The sequence below is a fragment of the Dromaius novaehollandiae genome, chromosome 8 (assembly GCF_036370855.1).
Source record: "Dromaius novaehollandiae isolate bDroNov1 chromosome 8, bDroNov1.hap1, whole genome shotgun sequence".
Lineage (NCBI taxonomy): Eukaryota > Metazoa > Chordata > Aves > Casuariiformes > Dromaiidae > Dromaius > Dromaius novaehollandiae.
The window spans coordinates 16,011,320-16,029,163 of NC_088105.1; the positions used below are offsets into that span (position 1 = coordinate 16,011,320).

Genomic DNA, 17,844 nt, shown 5'->3' on the forward strand with positions numbered 1-17,844 from the left:
AGGCACATTCTCTTCTGCTGCTGCTCCCCAGTAATAATCTCTTACTGGAACTCCCAGGGGCTCTTTTTACCAAGATTTACTAGCCCAGAGATAGTTCAGAAACCCACTTTATCTTAATGCTAGGATCTTGCAAACCAAATTGTCTGAAGTACAAACAGAAGACATTCCTTCCTGTCTCTCCTCCCCATCCATAATCCTCATAAATCTTGGAATGTGCAAATTTACAGTCCAGTGAGTTAGTACATTTTAGTAGAAACCATCCTAATGAAAGATGTCAAATATGGTTGTGAAGATGGCCATAAAACTACCATAATGTTGCCCATCAATTTTTACTCACAGCAGTATAAATCGAATACTCTTCTACACTCTGAGTTCCACCAGCACAGTCTCAGTGAAGTCAGTAGGACTATGGCAGTATGTACACAGGAGAAGATGGTTTTAAATGTGATAGGGATGATTCTTCTTACATTGAATTTGCAGTGACTTTTTGCCAACTGACTTCAATGGAATTAGCCCTTTTTCCATCAGTGAGAGTAAATTGGGATCCAATCATATACATTCAAAAACCTCTCTAGTGTTTTATCTAAAAAAAGAAGAAATGAGAAGAAAGGTTTGCCTAGTCTAGATTCTGTCACTGAGAATAACCAGTTGTTGGTACTTAGGCAAAGAACATAAGAAAAAGAACAAATATATTTTCCTTGAAATACCCTCTCAACCTCAGGTTTGAGAGTTACCTGCAATCATGGTCCCCTTCTTCCCTTTGGCTAAAGAAGAAAAAGAGGTAACACTGATGAAGCAGAGAAGGGCAGGCAAATCACACCTATTTTTTCCTAGTTTAGAAACGTGAATACAGAAATTGATATTGTAGGTAAGTACTACAAGGAGAAGAAATAACTAATAGTTAAAAAGTCTGTGTTTCTTAGTATAATATACTAATTTAACTAATATATTCATTTAACCTCTTGCCAGAATACCATTTAAAATAACATTTGTCTGTACAGTTACATCAGTCAGGTTAGGCTATAGCCAGAAATCTTTAGAAAGCTATCAAGCCCCATCAGCAATTCAGATAAATCAGTACAGCCCCACTGACTTTGGTAGACCTGGTCTTTTATTTCTTTGTTAAGTGTTCATGATGGGCTCTCATCATGAAGAGAAGTGAGGCTCAGGTCTTCACTACAATTACATACTTATATTAATTCATTGACTTTGGTAGAGATACTTCTGATTTGCATAACTGTAAATAAGATCATACTCTAGGTCACCATCCCCCTTCCCAAGTTAGAAAGGAACATACCAGAAGTTATAACTTCAGATCATGCAAATCGGCACAGCTCTGTTGGCGTCAGCGAATTTGGTACTGGTCCTGGCCTGTAATTTTTATAGCCACAAAGAGCAGCCAAGGCTAACTGGAACAGGGTTAGAGTTTGAATGGTTTCCAGCAGAAACAAAAGGACTTAAATGACAGGGAGCATGGGGCACTGAAGAAATATTGCTCTACATGTATTGGTTTAAAATTGGCCTGGTTTTTCAATTATTATCTTTGCACAGGTCTTGCTAACGCAGTGTTTAGTGGCCGAAGCAGTGCGATATTTTACAGAAGCAACGGAAAAATCAGCAGAGATCTCACGAATATCGTATTTGGCTTTCGAACTAGGGATACTGACGTGATACTGCTGTATGCGGAGAAGGAGCCCGAGTTTGTCACCATTAGTATTCAGAACTCCAAATTACTCTTTCAATTGCAAAGTGGCAACAGCTTTTATAAGTTGACCCTTGCTAGTTCACGACCTGTGAGTGACGGGAAGTGGCATCAAGTGACGGTCTCTATGATAGAACCCCAGTCCCAGGCCTCTAGATGGCACATTGATATAGATAATAAGAGAGACGCTGCAACTAGCACAACTACTACAGGAAGCCTCAACTTTTTAAAAGAAGAGATAGACATTTACGTGGCTGACAAGGCTTTTGACAATCTGGACGGCCTGCGAGGATGTATGAGCACCATAGAAATCAGTGGCATTTATCTTTCATACTTTGAAAGTGCTGATGTCCATACTAAAAAACCTCAAGATGAACAATTTCTCAAAATATCTGCAAACCCTGCTGTTACTGGCTGTTTGCAATTGGATGCCTGCAGCTCAGACCCCTGTATGCATGATGGGATATGTGAAGACTTCTATACTTCCTACCGTTGCATATGTCCCAAAGGATGGACTGGCATGCACTGTGAAACCAACATTGATGAATGCTTTTCAAACCCCTGTGTTCATGGAAACTGCACTGACAGGGTCACCTCCTACGAGTGCAGTTGTGAACCTGGTTACACAGGGGTAAACTGCAAAGAGAACATAGACAACTGCCGTGGCAACCAGTGTGCAAATGGGGCCACCTGCATAGATGGGATTAATGGATATTCTTGCCTGTGTGCTGGTAACTTCACCGGAAAACTTTGCAGGTACTATAAACAAGGCAGGTCCTTATCTTTCTGTCAGGTCGCTTCTGAGAGATTATTACACCATCGATACCTCTATCTTAACTGGACATTACAGATCTGTGTATTTAGATTCTCTTGAAACAGGAATAGTTGTAGACGGTGATGATTTCAGTAAGAACAAACAATACATTGCCAAACACATACTGAATTCATTTTCTAAACAGCTGTGGAAATTTATGATGAAATCTTTCACCCCACTGTCTCAGCTGTTTATTTTTTTTTGTTGTTTTCTTTCCCCCCAAAATTAAAAGTATGCATCTATTTATACATTAATTATGGCTGCAGAATTAACTTATAAAGAGTTTGCAGTACAAAAAGTTGTACAGAATGATTAGATGTGGTCAGGGACAGCAGAAAGAGACACTAGTCCAGACAGAGACTGATGAGTCAGTGCAAGGAGGAGACAGGGGACATGCAAAACTCTTCTGCCAGCCTGGTTCATACAAGCTCTCTGGTGACAGGACTACAAGTCAACTAAGGCCTTGACGTAGACCTACTGCATCTTTATAAGGGTTTAGAATCTCTAAAACTATATTTTGTTAGAATATACTCTAGAAGAGCAAGCTTTATAAGTAGAGAAATTCAGACTTGGTGGGTATGATAAAGTAACAATAAAAGAGTTTGTAAAGAAGTTCTTTCTTAGTGGTTGCAGACACCACACAGTCCATTCTTTCCATCACCTCTGAGGCATCCTTATATTCCTGCTTTCTATTCTTCTTTGGCACTCGTCTACTAAGGCTGCAGGCTCTTTCCTTGTTTCTCTGTCCATTACCTGCCCTTCTCTGCACTCCATAAACTTCTCCCTTCTGAGCATGCCCTGTTGCTCTCAGAGAAAGCAAAATCCTATCCCTTTCTCCAGAGGACTCCAACCAACCCAGCCTGCTGCACCTTGCAGGGTGCAAACAGACAATCTTGTCTCTGCTGCACAGGCTATGATTATACAGAGCAACGACTCAAATTCTTTGTGAACAGAAGAAATAGGCCCTGTCTCTTAGGGACCCCAAATCAACTCTGTCAAAATCAGTTGGTTTAATTTATGCAATTTCAATTTGTAAGTTGAACACAGTGGCTAATTTTTGCATGATGCAGATTGGAGGGTGAACCCTCAAACCTTCCACCATGGGAGTGCTGTGGACAATATAAAAGGCTGTAGAGGCAGTAACAATTTAAGCTGCTCTGGCTACAACTGAACATTTGTCTACAACGTTAGGAACCCAAGTCACACTGAAAATTAACACTGTCAAATACCTGAATCGCTTGGGTGGTTTGGGAAAATATATCAACAATGTTCTACACAGGTTTTTAGTTTCCTGGCAAATGATTAATGGGGCTAAAATAACTTCAGATAGGTGTTTCTCATGAATTGTCATGATTCAGAAGTAAAAACTATAGGGAAACTAGATTTTAACTTTATTCCAGCCCCATAAGTGGCTCCCTCACATATCAAATGTTGACTTCAGTAGGAGTATTGCCTACACCAACAAGAAATAAACCACATACTAATCATCTCCTAAATGCTCTGCTTATTGCAAAAATTGAGATACTTGGAAGGCATCAGTTTGGCTCAGATTTCCTCTTTAAATTGACATTCAGAATAGGACACAAGGAGTTAAATTCCACTGACTTCTCTGCAGCTAAGAATCTGTCCTCTAATTTCACTTTTAAACAAAAGTCCTTACAAACAATGCAGTTTGATCCATTACCACGAGAGGGTTGTTTTCACTGTACAATCATGCTAGTCTGAATATGAAGACTTTTATTTTTCTTAGAGAAAGTAGGTTATAACAAATAATCCATTTTTAATATCCTTAGACTATACTCTCTCCAGTCACGCACTGTGATAGGGCTCAAACTGCCACGATCTCAGGGCTGGTAATGGGCCTGAGCGTACTGACACTGCCTTTCCTGCTGCTTCTCTCCTGCTGGTAGGACAGTCTCACCCTGAAGGAGCAGCACATGGAGGAGAAAGAGGGGCCACGTGGGGAGCTGCAAAACCAGGCACAGAGCTGTTCACAGGGACTCTGGGAGGACATATGGGCTTTTATTGTTGAAATTTATCAATTATCATCTATTGATTTTTGTTGAACATGCTGAGAGTAGTCAGGACATCCTGTAGTTTGAAGATACCTTATATGACAAGACCAACATGGTCTAGCTTGTGCTCTAATTCTCTCTTTTGAGCTCTTTTACTAAGCTGTCCAGGTATCATACAGACCTAGGATCACTAATCTAGCCTCAGGGTTGTCCCGTTTGGGTTTTGCTCAGAAACGAATCATTAAATTGCCAGTAAATGCTTGGAAAAGCAAAACCAAATTCAACAAATTAAATAAATTAAGAAAAACATATCCTTCAGGTTTGCTGCTGTTTGTGGGTCTTAAACTTCAGCTCCTGCTTTCTTTCCTTTGGGCAATACGCCAGTGAGTGCCACCAGTGCTCCCTCTGTTCAGCTGCTGCCTTTCCTTAATTAAGCAAGCAGCAGCGAACTGCCCACGTATTCCTGGCCCCGGTGTATAAATGCACAGTAGTGCAGGGCTTCCCTCCCAGAGGGGAAACCAAGGAGAGGCACCAAGTATGTGCTGCATCCCCATGCAGCTTTTGAAACTGTGTGTTTATTTACAGGCAAAACGTGATGCTCTTCCTGCCTGTATGGAATAGTGTTTGGCAGCAGGAGCACTGCTCACTGTATTCCCAGTCTAGATTCTGGCCCTTATTCAAACAATAAATTTGTAAGGCAGAAAGCCTAAATATTTACCACTAAAATAATGGACCAGTGTTAAATGAAAAGCTGAGAGAGTATGAGACTTTCAGAAATGAACAAGGAAAGTGTTATTAACCACTGCCATTACCTTACTATTTATCTAGATACAGAAGATTACCATACACAATTTGTGGGAATGAAGAGAGAAATCTTACCTGTTACAATTATGGCAACTGTACTGATCTCAGCAGAGAGTTGAGATGTGTGTGCCTGCCAGGATTTACTGGAGAACGGTGAGATGCTTTGCCCAGCAGATCTTTGTAGAGCAAGCAATACTGCACTGTCTTCCTGGAAAAGCAGCTCCAGAATGGCCTAGAGTGTAACATCTACAGGGGTATCACCTCCTACAGTAACAAAGCAATTTTTAAGTTCAGCAGTTCCTTGCTTAAGTGAATTTGAGGGTCTGAAAGTATAGCGTTTTACTTCGACAAAAAGCGCTAATTAATGCAGAAAAATTCATTCCAATGTAACAGCACTAAATCCAGTGCAAGATATTTTTTCTTACACAGCATACATGCCTATTTTTGGATTCCATGCTACTTTTATATACAGCAAGGTAGAAATTTATCATTTTATGCATGGACACACATAATCATACACATCTCGCTCACACATATAAATCAGTTATAGTACACTCATACATGAATATGCAAAGCTGTTTCATTTTAACTCAAATTCATTGTGACTATACAATCTATTATCATCCTACAGGGATGGTATTATATGAAATACTGAGTGGCATTGTAGCTTGTTACTTTCTTACTGAATGCCCAAATATGAAAATGGAATTATTATTTAAAAAACCAGTTGAGAAGTACTTTTTGTGTGTTATAGTTTAGCCTGAAATAGAAGGGTCCATCATCCTTCTTCATAGATAAATTTGAATCCTGTAGTATATTGTCACAATTCACACTTAACATTTATTAATTCTCTATAAACAGCTCTGGAGTAGGGAGGCTTGACGGCCTGAGTGTATTAGGTACTGTGGAAATATAGGAAGACGTTGTCCCAGTCCTGATAGATTAGTCTGAATAGGCACGACAACTTTCTGGATAACAAGAAAGGAAATACAGTACACATACAGAAAACTAATGACTTTTGCCCTAAGTGAAATTAACATTGCATAAGAATATAATATCCAAAAGTTCAGCAGGAGTAAGCTATGCTGGCGCTGCAAAAACAAAGCAATTTTCAACAAAAGATTTTCATTCTCTCAAAAACTTATTAACCCACTGACTTTATGGAATCAGTACAGTAAGCTGCAAACAGTAGATGAAATGAAAATTTCCACCCACTCAGTGCACAGTGTAGTTGGCAGAAACGTCTGGGTTGCACTGTTTAACTCGGCCAGAAAGTCCCCATGCCAACTCACAGTATTCAAAAAAAGGTTAAAAAAAATATTAAAAGCATAGTCTCAAGCAGTTCTTTGGTGTGATTTTTCTTGGGGCTTCAAGGTAGGAGAAAAGTACTTTTTCCTTCTTCCTTCCACTGCCAGGCAACTTGCTAACTACAGCTTTGGGAATGAGCCGTCGTTACACCCATCCCACTGGCTGGCAATAATCTCTGTTTTATGGATCCCATGATTCTCATATTAAACAGCAGTTTTGCACCACGCATATTACACTTTAACTTACCATCATAGTGAGGCATTCTTCTCTGTTGTCTAAAATTGACTATTTATCCTCTTTTCTTCCAGGCCACCAAACTGTTAATTAGTAGTGCTTCTGTGTTTGCAGAGCTTAGTAAATGAAATGAGAAAGTTTCTCCCTACACATATGAGACTTCTTTTTCTAGAATAAATTCAAACATATCAGTTAATAAAATTCAAAACAAAACTCTCAAACAAAGCAATTCTTTACAATTCCAATGGAAATTTTCACATTCTTCTTCAAAAGCAAGTCAGATCTAATTATTTGGCAAAATTAGGATTAACCATTGGCATAACTTAAAAAGAAAAGGGGGGGACAAGAATTAAGGAGAAACTTTATCGCAGAAAATCACTAAATCATTGCTTTAGCTTTCAAGCAATCTCACACATTTTTAAACTGGTTCTCTTGAAATTGCAAAAACTCGAATTTCTTTTCTCATAAAAACAAATTCAGAAACATTTAATGATATCTATTTAAGTTTCTAAAATACTATTCTGCACCTGACATTCTTAAAATTCTCCTCACATAGACCAGATAGCAAATTCTGCTGGGCATCTTTTGGCATTTCTAGTTGAGAAAAAAGAAGGTGAGCATTCCCAGTAGCACTCAGCTGTGAAAAACACATATTTGCTTGACTTAGATCCAAGTTACCGAGAAGGAAAAAGTGTCCTCAGCTCCTAGTAACAATCAAAATGGATAAGCAGGCTTTCAGCAGAACTTGCACTGGATCTGGCTCTAAATCATACACAAACTTTCATTTTACATTGCTAAGCACCATTTAGCATGAAATGCTTTATAGAAATGAAACTCCCACTTAAGTACCTGTGTTTGAAAGTAATACAGGAAGTTCAAGATTTAAATGTGGCTGATAAGGTAGTTAATAAAATCATAAGCATGTGTGGAAGTATACTACAGAATTCAAATATAACATTCTCCCCCCAATAAAATGTGCCTTTTTTATTCATTTTATTTGCAATTTCAGTTGCTCACTATTTGGAATCTTTCCTCTAGGTGTGAAAAGGACATTGATGAATGCAGCTCCGACCCATGTCTGAATGGGGGCCTCTGCCAAAATCTGCTCAACAAATTCCACTGCCTCTGTGATGTAAACTATGCTGGAGACCGCTGTGAGATAGATGTAAGCGACCTCTCCTTTTTTGTCTCTTTACTGTTGTGGCAGAATCTCTTTCAGCTTCTCTCCTATCTTATTCTACGAATGGATGATGACCCAGCAGTTGAGTGGGGTGAACAGGAAGATTATTAGCAATCTTTAAAATGCTGTATTTTAAAGCCATTGAAACAACAGAAGATGCCTTGACCAAAGAGCTTAGAAAAGCAATACAAGTATCAGAGTTAAAAATCATTTTCTATTTTTTTTTTTGAACATATATGAAATGCTTAATTTTATATAATCATTCTTCAACTTGGGCTTTAAATGTGGGAGCAAACCTTTTAGGTAACAGCATGTTCCTTTTAACATAATATAACAAAGTGAACGATGAAAACATTGTAACGCAAAAGTTCAGGACCAAGTTCTTATCTATTTCATTTATCACTTTGGATCTGTTTTAGTTCTTTCAATAGAATTTTGGAACAAATGCTATCTGATCTTAAAAAATGTTTCATCTCCACCAGAACATTTTACCACATAAACACTGCCAGCATGCAACAGTGGAAAACACTGGTAAGACACAATACACATTAAAGAGAACAGTAAGATATGCTGATGGTGGCATAGATCCATTGGCTTTAGCGAGGCTAATTTTACCATTAAATGTTACAGATATCACTATCCTTATATCACATACCATATTCATTACTAGTTTTTGGCAGTCTGGTCTTGAGTTTGTGAAACTATATATGATAATTCTAGATAATTAGATAATGGCTTGGACTAACAATTGGCAACGTGCCGAGTGCACCCTTCTACCCATCTGAATTAGTGGCAGTCCTGAACTGGTATCAGTCCTGTACCAGTACATTAGTAGCCTGTACGCCTTCAATATATTTTATTGAAATAAAAGTCAGCTGTCTTACAAAGGCACTTTCAGCATGATTCCTCTTTCAATAAAGGCCTAGTAGGCACATCAGATTTTAAAATCATAGATTTGTTGTATGCTTATCAAAATATTTCTACAACTTGAAGTAAATCTACATTATCCATAAAAAGATATGAGTACCATCAGACAAAATATGGGAGCAGTGGACGTTCTTCATAGGAAGCAATCAAGGTAGTTCAGCTGATTGGTTGTACATGGATTCTTTAAAGAATGAAAGTTAGGGGCATGAAAATTAGGAAAACCAGACCCAAATTAGCAAAATATCTGAATGTGTATTTGCCTTCGAGAGTGTAGACACAACTGAAGTACATTGTTAAATACAAAACAGTACCATAAAAAGTGAGTTTTTGTTTTTTGGAACAATGCTTTAACACAAAAAGCATTCATGAACTGTGCAACCATTTCTTTCGGCATTCATGATTGTATTATATTAGTATAGATTCTGTGCTCCTTTTAGTCCTTTAAGTAGTGGCAATTCAAAAGAGTGTGTGTAAGACAATGTGTTATTATTAAGTGATATGGCATGTAGCAGAGTTATAGGAAAGAGAAGCTAACGTTATACACTAAGGTTTTATGACTCCCGAGAGAACAGCTTATCTTTTACACAAATTCTTGAGCCCCTTGATGGTACAGATTCCCTTGCCTCAAACCTGACCCTGCTTCTTCAGTCCAACTCAACTTTCTGTGGATTGGACTTTGAGTTTTCATAAAGAGCAAATTCCACCTTTACTTCTACAGTTGCATTCAGATACCTTAAAATGGGTATAATGGACATGTTAAGGTTCCCATCTGGCCACAGTAGGATACAGCAGAAGTCACTGCCTGAGAATCAAGCTTCTATTTTTATTTCCCTCCTTTGAGAAATGTTCTAAAGTCAGTCATTTGTGTGAGTACCATTCTGAGCATAACTGCAGCAACACTAATATCATTAAAAAGTGTACAAAAAAAAATCAGTTTTGTACATTTTTTGAAAATGCCATTATTCATCCCTGTCATATTTCACATATTCCTGTTTCAAGCACCTGTCTTGGTATGGAAACTTAAGTGCAACACATTTACTTATTATAAGTGTATTACACCAGCACAATTTCTTTGCTATCTTTATCTTACAAGAGAAGTGATTGGGGTAATTTTCTTGTTGATCTCATATAAAAATTGTTACCCAGCTAAAAGCTCCTTTGTCCTTTGTAAGTAAGCAATAAATACAGCATAGGAAGGTGTGTTCTACTACTAGGGATGAAATTAATGTAGCAGTATCAGAAATAAAACTGTATTCTATTAGATGTAGTATTTAGTTATCTTACCTGAAACCACATATTATATTTTGAATAACATAACACAGGCCAAGACAACAATATCTCTAACCCAAACAGCATTTTCAAATTTCTTTCAATGAAAATATGATTTTTGAAAAATGTTTGGGTTTTTTTCCTCCAGAAAAAAGCAGTGTGACCAAACTTGTTATTTCATATGAGGAAAGTTTTTTTTTCTAAATCAAGTCAACTATTTTAGTGTGAAATGTTTGTTTTTTGATATAAAATACCAAGGTAAGTCAAACCTAAATGACAACATTCACCTTGTTTTGAGTTAAAATGTCATTTTGCCTTCATACAAAAGAGAAATTTAACAATGATGAACAACATGTTATGTTGGAAATTTTATTCTAACCTGTAGTTTCCACTTCATCTTGTATTAAATGTTACTTGTTCAGTATTATTGAAATGAAAAAGTAAAACATCATCAGAATAATTTGAAATGAAAACTATCATACCATTTCAGAATGCTAACTAAAAGCAAAGAAATAACAATTTTTGAAAACTCTAATGCAAAAGCTGATACTTTTAACCAGAGCTGTTCAAACCAAGACTTTTTACAATCAAAATTTCACAAATAAAATTTTGAGTTTTTTCTTACTGGTTTTAGCTGAACTCCCAGCCAAGTAAATTAAACATTTTAAGTACTTTATAGAATATGGATAGACAACAGAATTAGGTCTATGACTGATACACTGCAATAGGCAAAAATTTCATTCTGATATTAATATTGAAGAAAGCTAGGAAACAATACATATAATAATAGTGTCTGACCCTGTAGCTATATGAAAAGACAAAAACCAAAGTATATATGTGTACAGAGTTTCCAGAATTCCTTCCCTTCAATACTAGAAACTTGATATAAGAATGTATATATAATATGAAATACAGGTTTTATAGGGAATTGAAGGTATATATGTTATTCATCTAGTATCTAGCATCATTCAGCATACACACTACAAAAAATAGTCTCTGTTACTGTAACTGAGTTCTTTCCTTCCTCTAATGCCTTGTCATTATGAACATCTAACTCCAGAAATGCTGTTCCTTTCCTCTTTGTATATCTGTATTCTCAACTACATTGTGCACGTGTACATAACTTTCCTATCTTTATACATAAAATAAACATTCTGCCTTTGTCTCTTTATGTCTTCTTCTCATTTTCTGCTAATGACTATATTCATTTGCTTTAAGTGTGCCATGACTTCTGAATGCTTGCGCTTTATAATTACACCACACAAAAATTAAGGCTACATCATCCTTATTTATTCTACAGGCCTACTGAAAGTGCAGGGCCAGGCACGTAGCTCCAAATGAAGCAGCTCAGCCACTGGAACCATTTTAGCTGCAATATTGTGTTACTCTATCAAGGTTAATTACCCGCCCTGGGTAGCTCTTGATGTCTTACACAGCACAACTAAATAAACAAGTCCCAAAATCAATGATTCAGAGAGAAAGGGATTTTAACCACATGGTTTAAAGTGACTCTTGTTACTTTGCTCTCTTGTTACTTTACTCTTCCTTATTTACTGTCAATGCTTACGAAGTTGTTGAGCATTAGGAGGTCTCTGTTAACATTTTGACAGGTCATCTGTTTCTATTGAGCTCTCATAGTCCACAGGCTGGAACTGTCCCATGCACAGGTCTTCAAACAAGCCCGTGAAAAATTGACTTGATGTTTCTGGTTTAAAAAATAAAGAAACAGAAGCCAGATTAACCAAAATAAGTTTCTGGAATACATTTTTTAAAAAGAAATGCAGTTGTAGGTCATTTAAAAGTATACAGTTATGGAAGGACATAAATGTAAATACATCCGATCTCAAAGATTTTTTTTTTTTAATAGGATTTAAGGGCTTCAAAAGGCCTTCATTCAGGTTTAAAATAAAGGTATGACAGTAAGACCTCCACACTTCTCCAGTGTTGCCACTTTTTGTAAGTTCATTGCAATCTTTTGATATTTGCTTTTTATTTAGAAAACCAGCTCCCAAAGGCAAATGATTTTGTGAGAACCTCAGTATTAATTTAAAAAAACAAAAACAAAAAGAACCCCAGGATCATATGATTTTGGGTGCTGACAGCAACTAACTGTCACAGAAATACTGGTAATGGGAAGGAAGAGTATTAGGGCTTGAGGGAAAAGTATGATTTCTGAAAAGAGGGGAAAGACAGCAGCAGTGGAGGTACTGGGAGGGGAAGCAAAGGAATTGACATCAGCTGTGGGAAAAAATGAACAGGTATTCTTTAAATAAGTTGGCAAAGAAAGGATAGGTATTTCACTGAGGAAGTATACATGAGAATGGAAATGACAGGATTGGTCTATCGACAGCAGCTCCTACTTCCGACCCTTAAGAAAACAGGTTCTGAGTGACCCTCCCCTACTGAAGCTCTAATGCAGTTCTGACTCTGTCAGCAGTATCCTATCATGATTTTAGTTACAAAGAGCCTATATGTTCATGAATTTGAAATTATCTTGAATGTTGTATGCTTATGTGCCTTCCTTTACCTCCAGAACATTTAATTTTTAAGAAACTAGATATAATACTTTATATACTCAAAGCATGTGACTACAGTATGTTTGTGAAACTAAAACAAAAGGAAAAAAAATCTGCTTTAAAAGCAGAATGATGAAATCTGATTTCTTTTTAGCTGTAAATATTTTTCCTGGCTTGCCAGCCAGAAGTTCAATACAGAAGGCACTTTACTCAACGTTTTAATTTTTAGCACTTGAAATAATATTCTTATATTCTGATTTAGTGATTTTTCCCTAAAACTGAGAAAACTTTTGTTGTTTGTCGTGAAAAATTCTTAAAAATTTCTACTTCAAGAACCATGAACTACTATAGCCTAAAAAATAAAAAATAAAAAGGCCTCTTCCCCCAAATCTCCAGCAAGTCTGCTGTCTGTGGTAGTTAGATAACTGTTATCTGTAATAGCTCTCCAGAGAAAAAAAGAACGCAGAGTTTGGTTGTTCGTTTTACTTTGTGTTTCAAGAGTGCCCTGAGGCCCCATTAAGCTCAAGAGCACTTTCTGCCAGTGCTGTGCACAGCAAAAGGCACACCCCGGCCCTGCACCAGCCGGCTAACGGCTCAGGCTCCGCTTTGAAATTGTTTCTTGAGCGTTATCTTCAGTTGCACCTTTGGGACAGCACTCCCTCACAAAGCATACCCTCCCCTACTGTAGCTGCGAATATACATGACACTTGAAAGTGGAGGTGGATTTCATGTCCCAGAATGAAAGTTCTGCTTTAAGGTAGCTGCTGCTATGCTCTGATGTGCACCGACGTTGCTTGCATAGCCTCTTCCAGCTGGTACCATTTCATCCTCTTGGGTGCATGGACAAGCATCAAGCACTGGAGGTTACAATTCGCATTTAATGTTATTAAAAATACACTGATAAGCATGTAAAATATGTTCAATATTGAATCTAAATTCAGTAAAACTCTCTCAGGCTTCCATAGCACAGACATTTAGAATTTTGATTGAATCTGCTCTACAGTGATTAGCTAATGTATTCATTAACTGCAAGGGTTAGTAATATGAATGTAGCAAATGATACTTAATTACAATAATTAATGCCTGGTGGCTCATGAATAATGCATTCTTCAGCTATTTACATATTCATACTTATGAGGCTATTAATGGATAATTATCATTTTGACTGAAAGATGTGGACACCAGCTATATAACTGCATCATTTTTTCTCAGTCTCACCATGGCTTTACCTCTGTTTCTGTCTTGCTCTTGTATATGGCTGTTTTGCTAATGTACACAGAGATGAAAAGTATTTTTTTTTCAAGAGATATAGAGCAACGTAATGATAAATATAGTCAAGCTGGTTAGTTTTCGCACTGCACCAGTTCCGAACCAGTACTCATATCAGTTTATGTCTTGAGGTTACAAAACAATTGTGCAGAATGTTAGGATATTCTTTGAAAAGCAAAAAGCATGCCCAGCCTTTTCTCTCCAACAGAAAACATTTCCAATATTAAGAGGTGCCGTGCAAGAGCAGTATTTGTGTTCTGTTTCTTCAAATGCAAAAAAAAAAAAAAAAAAAAAAAAAAATCCAAAGAAATTTACACATTCGTAAGGGAAAGTATTTGGTGAAAGAACTTTGTTCTCTTTGTGATTGTTCAGCGTAGATTTGTTCCTGTCCTGAATTTTACGCTTCTTCCTGCTGCGTATGGTTAGGGCATTTCAATACTTTATCAGAGTTTCTTCATTTGTGAAACTAGGATAGCAACATTGTCAACACCTTTAATCTGATCAAACAATTCTGCCCAAGATGGGTTTTATTCATCCTCCACCACATCAATTTCAGCTGTCATTTAAAAGGAAAAATTGTGTGTCCTCCCAAGTTTGAAGAAGAATCAAAAAGCCATAGAAGACCAAAAATACAACATACATTTTTAAAAATATATTTTTTGTATTCAAATATAATTGTTTTAAGGCAATGTAATGATTTTTCTTCTTAGTCTAAGTTTGAATGCTTGATGATGGGAACACTCATAACACCATAATATTCAGCTGCCAGCCTCAGGGAGTGTGGTAAAATGATGAAGTAAAGGTGGGTAAGCCAACTGAAGATGAAAAGTCCCAGAGTCCTGATTTTCAGACCAGCTACTCACCTACTGCCCCAGCTCTTCCGCCCCAGCTCAAGAGCAGTGCGTGCCCCAGGTCATTGAAAAGCTTATCCCAGCTATTACAATCGGCAGCGTGAATAGCGAGGCTTGCCACATGCACAGCTCAGCTCCAAGTTTCCCCTAGCAAAAGCTGTGGCTGAACCCTTCGTGATTCCAGGTAGCCTGATGCAGTTGAGCCACCGGCCAGCACTCCACTGATGTCTTAGGGAATGGGCATGTTTGGCTCTACCATGACTTTTGTTCTTCTCCTGTGCTTTGCAGCCTGTTGAGAAACACTAACACAAACTGTAAAATATTTTCAAAATTAGAAGTATTATTCTGGAATTTGCTGTCTTCTATAACTAACTCTGCTGGGAGTGAGGTTCTTGCCTCTCTTTAACACAATCTCATGGAATCAAAAATGTTTAAAAATACTCCTGTTTATGTACCCATACTGAAGCCAGTGGTACTTTAGGACCAAAGGAGAGAGAAGTGAATCCTTGTTGTTTAAAACTGACACTCTCAACCTTCGGCAATCATGATAGCGCCTCCAGCCCATGATGCATTCCTGCCACCTTTCTCTCCCAAACAAGGTGGGGGACATGTCAGAAGAGCTGCCAGGGAGCAGAAGTCTGCCCTAGTATATCCGCTTTCCTGATGCTTCAAAGATCGAGCGAGGGGCGAGGCTTCAGGAAGGAAGCAGGCAGCCTCATCTGTGTAACACAGGGTCCACATATAAGGGTATTCTCTGATACTTCTGGTTTTATCCTCAGTAGTACTTTCCTACAAGAAAACTCTCCTAACGTCCATGGAATCTGGGGGGGAAAAGCACTATTCAGCATAGATGAACTTATTACAGTCTGATGATAGTTTATTGAAACAATCTTATTTCACTGAGTGAAATAAGCTTTTGCTATTTTTATTAGCCTAGCAGAGTCAGCACAACTAAGTGGGAGAAAGCCTGGAATTTATTGTTTTCCTGTCATTCACCTAATTGCAGATCACACATCATGGCAGAATCTTTACTGTTGACGGTATAAGCCAGAAAGAGCCCAGCTTTATTCCTGTGCCAGGTCAAATGTGGAGTAAGAAGAAACATCTTTAGATTTGTAAAATGAGCAGTTCTGCTCTGGAAGTCATTGGAAATGTCACAATGCCATTTTTACAGTTGTTTTTCAAAGCAGAACAGCCCCTTTATATCCTTTGCTATTTTCTATTAGCCTGTATTCTAAACACAGGACTTAACAAAAAAATTTAAACAGATATTGCAAGAAACATATTTAATGTGTCATAACATTAGGATGCAAAGACAATAAGGTTATCTAATATGTCTTAGCAGGAAAAGACAAGAACACTTCTCACAAGGCCCAGATTACTGCACGCATCAGTGAAAAGCAGTTGAATATTTAATGTGCTTGGTAAAAATAAGCAGAAAAGGGAGCCCAGATGACATATGACAGCGTAACACTCTGCAGTATAGGAATCAGCTCAAGTACAGTATTCACATAACACATTTAGTATTCAGACTAACACATTTTGTCTGTATACCATCCTTTATGTTGCAATGGCATTATTTTTCTTCTTCTCACCTTCTGATGTTTTCCCTGAAGACTCACATTCACATCACATGGGCATTTACTTCAGTCACTGCTCACTTTATAACAAATTCATGTACTCCAAGCCTGCATTGTTCAGATGCTAAATTTTATATCTTTTTCTCATAAAGTTCATGAGAATTAATGTTCTTTATTTTCCTATTTTTTCCATTTCCAGTAACGTGGTAGGCTTAGCAACTACAGAAGGGATTCTGGAAGTTGCTTTAAAACAATTAACTCAAATATAAAAACAATGCTCTATTTTTACTTTTTTTTTTTTTTTTTTTTTTTTTGGATAAGAGAAGGCACAAGTACTTCTGTCTTCCAGTTATCTTTATAGATGAAATGTATACTTCTGACCTCTTCCTAAGGACTATCCAAACATTTCTGGCTATTGCTATGATCTAATACCCAAACTTCACATTTGCATTTACATTGCCTTTTAAAATACAACATGAGAGAAAATTATTTTGCTGCAAGTATTAAAAAGTCTTTTATTTGTGTTTTCCAGTGAGGTTCAGTGGTGAATTTTCAGAACTTTTTCACAAATATGGATGTTTATCCTGAAAATACCAAAACACAGTGTTCCCCCAACAGCAGGCACTGATCACCTATGCGCTTTCATTTTAACATAACACAATGCTTCTTATTTTCTGGACAACTTGGCCAAACACTGATTGAAAGCTGGCTATAAATTTGTTCTAATTCCATAAATCACAAATAGCTTAACTGACCAAAAGCTCCTAAAGAAAAGAGAAATGCAACCTCACCTACAAGCTGAAAAATATAGCCCAGGTTTTCACCTGAATGCTTATGGTAAGAAAAAGGTAACTTACTCATAGTGAGACCATGATGGCAGCAATCTCTTGGGATTTGATGCTTGTCCTGTTCACCAGGCTACCAGAATTCAGGTGTGGGGTGAGGCTTTACAGGGAGCTTCCTGCAGGAGTAGATCAAAGTGGCTTCAGAGTAAGCTCATTCACTGCCATTACAATTAGAAAGACCAACAGTTTCCTGCACCTTAGATCTGTTTTTGTATAAAGAATGCCAGGTAAGGGTAGAGGGAGATTTCCTAGGTACTGCAGTTTAAGTTCTTCAGAAAACCTATCTGCTTTTATTCATGTGCCTAAATGGGAACCGTGATCCTAAAATCCAACCACTATTTTATTTATACTGTGTTAGCTCTATAGCTCATTAACACTATCAATATATTAACTCAGGATAACAAATACATCTTGTAGGATAGTATTAATATCTCAGAAAATAATCACATACTTAAGATTACTATCTCCAAGGTCCATGAAACTATAATGTTTCCACATAAAACAAGGCTGGCATATTCATTTGCCTATGC

The 17,844-nt window shown here is 37.4% G+C and overlaps 1 protein-coding gene across 3 annotated transcripts in view; it reads left to right on the forward strand.

Annotated features, from left to right (window-relative positions):
- CRB1 (crumbs cell polarity complex component 1) overlaps positions 1-17,844 on the forward strand; it is a 136,569-nt gene that overhangs the window by 103,089 nt on the left and 15,636 nt on the right. For all 3 annotated transcript variants that reach the window (XM_026119108.2, XM_026119099.2, XM_064515763.1), the window contains 3 exons: positions 1,552-2,458; positions 5,360-5,488; positions 7,916-8,042. In XM_026119108.2, coding sequence (XP_025974893.2) covers positions 1,552-2,458; positions 5,360-5,488; positions 7,916-8,042 — 1,163 coding nt within the window. The remainder of the gene's footprint in view (positions 1-1,551; positions 2,459-5,359; positions 5,489-7,915; positions 8,043-17,844) is intronic.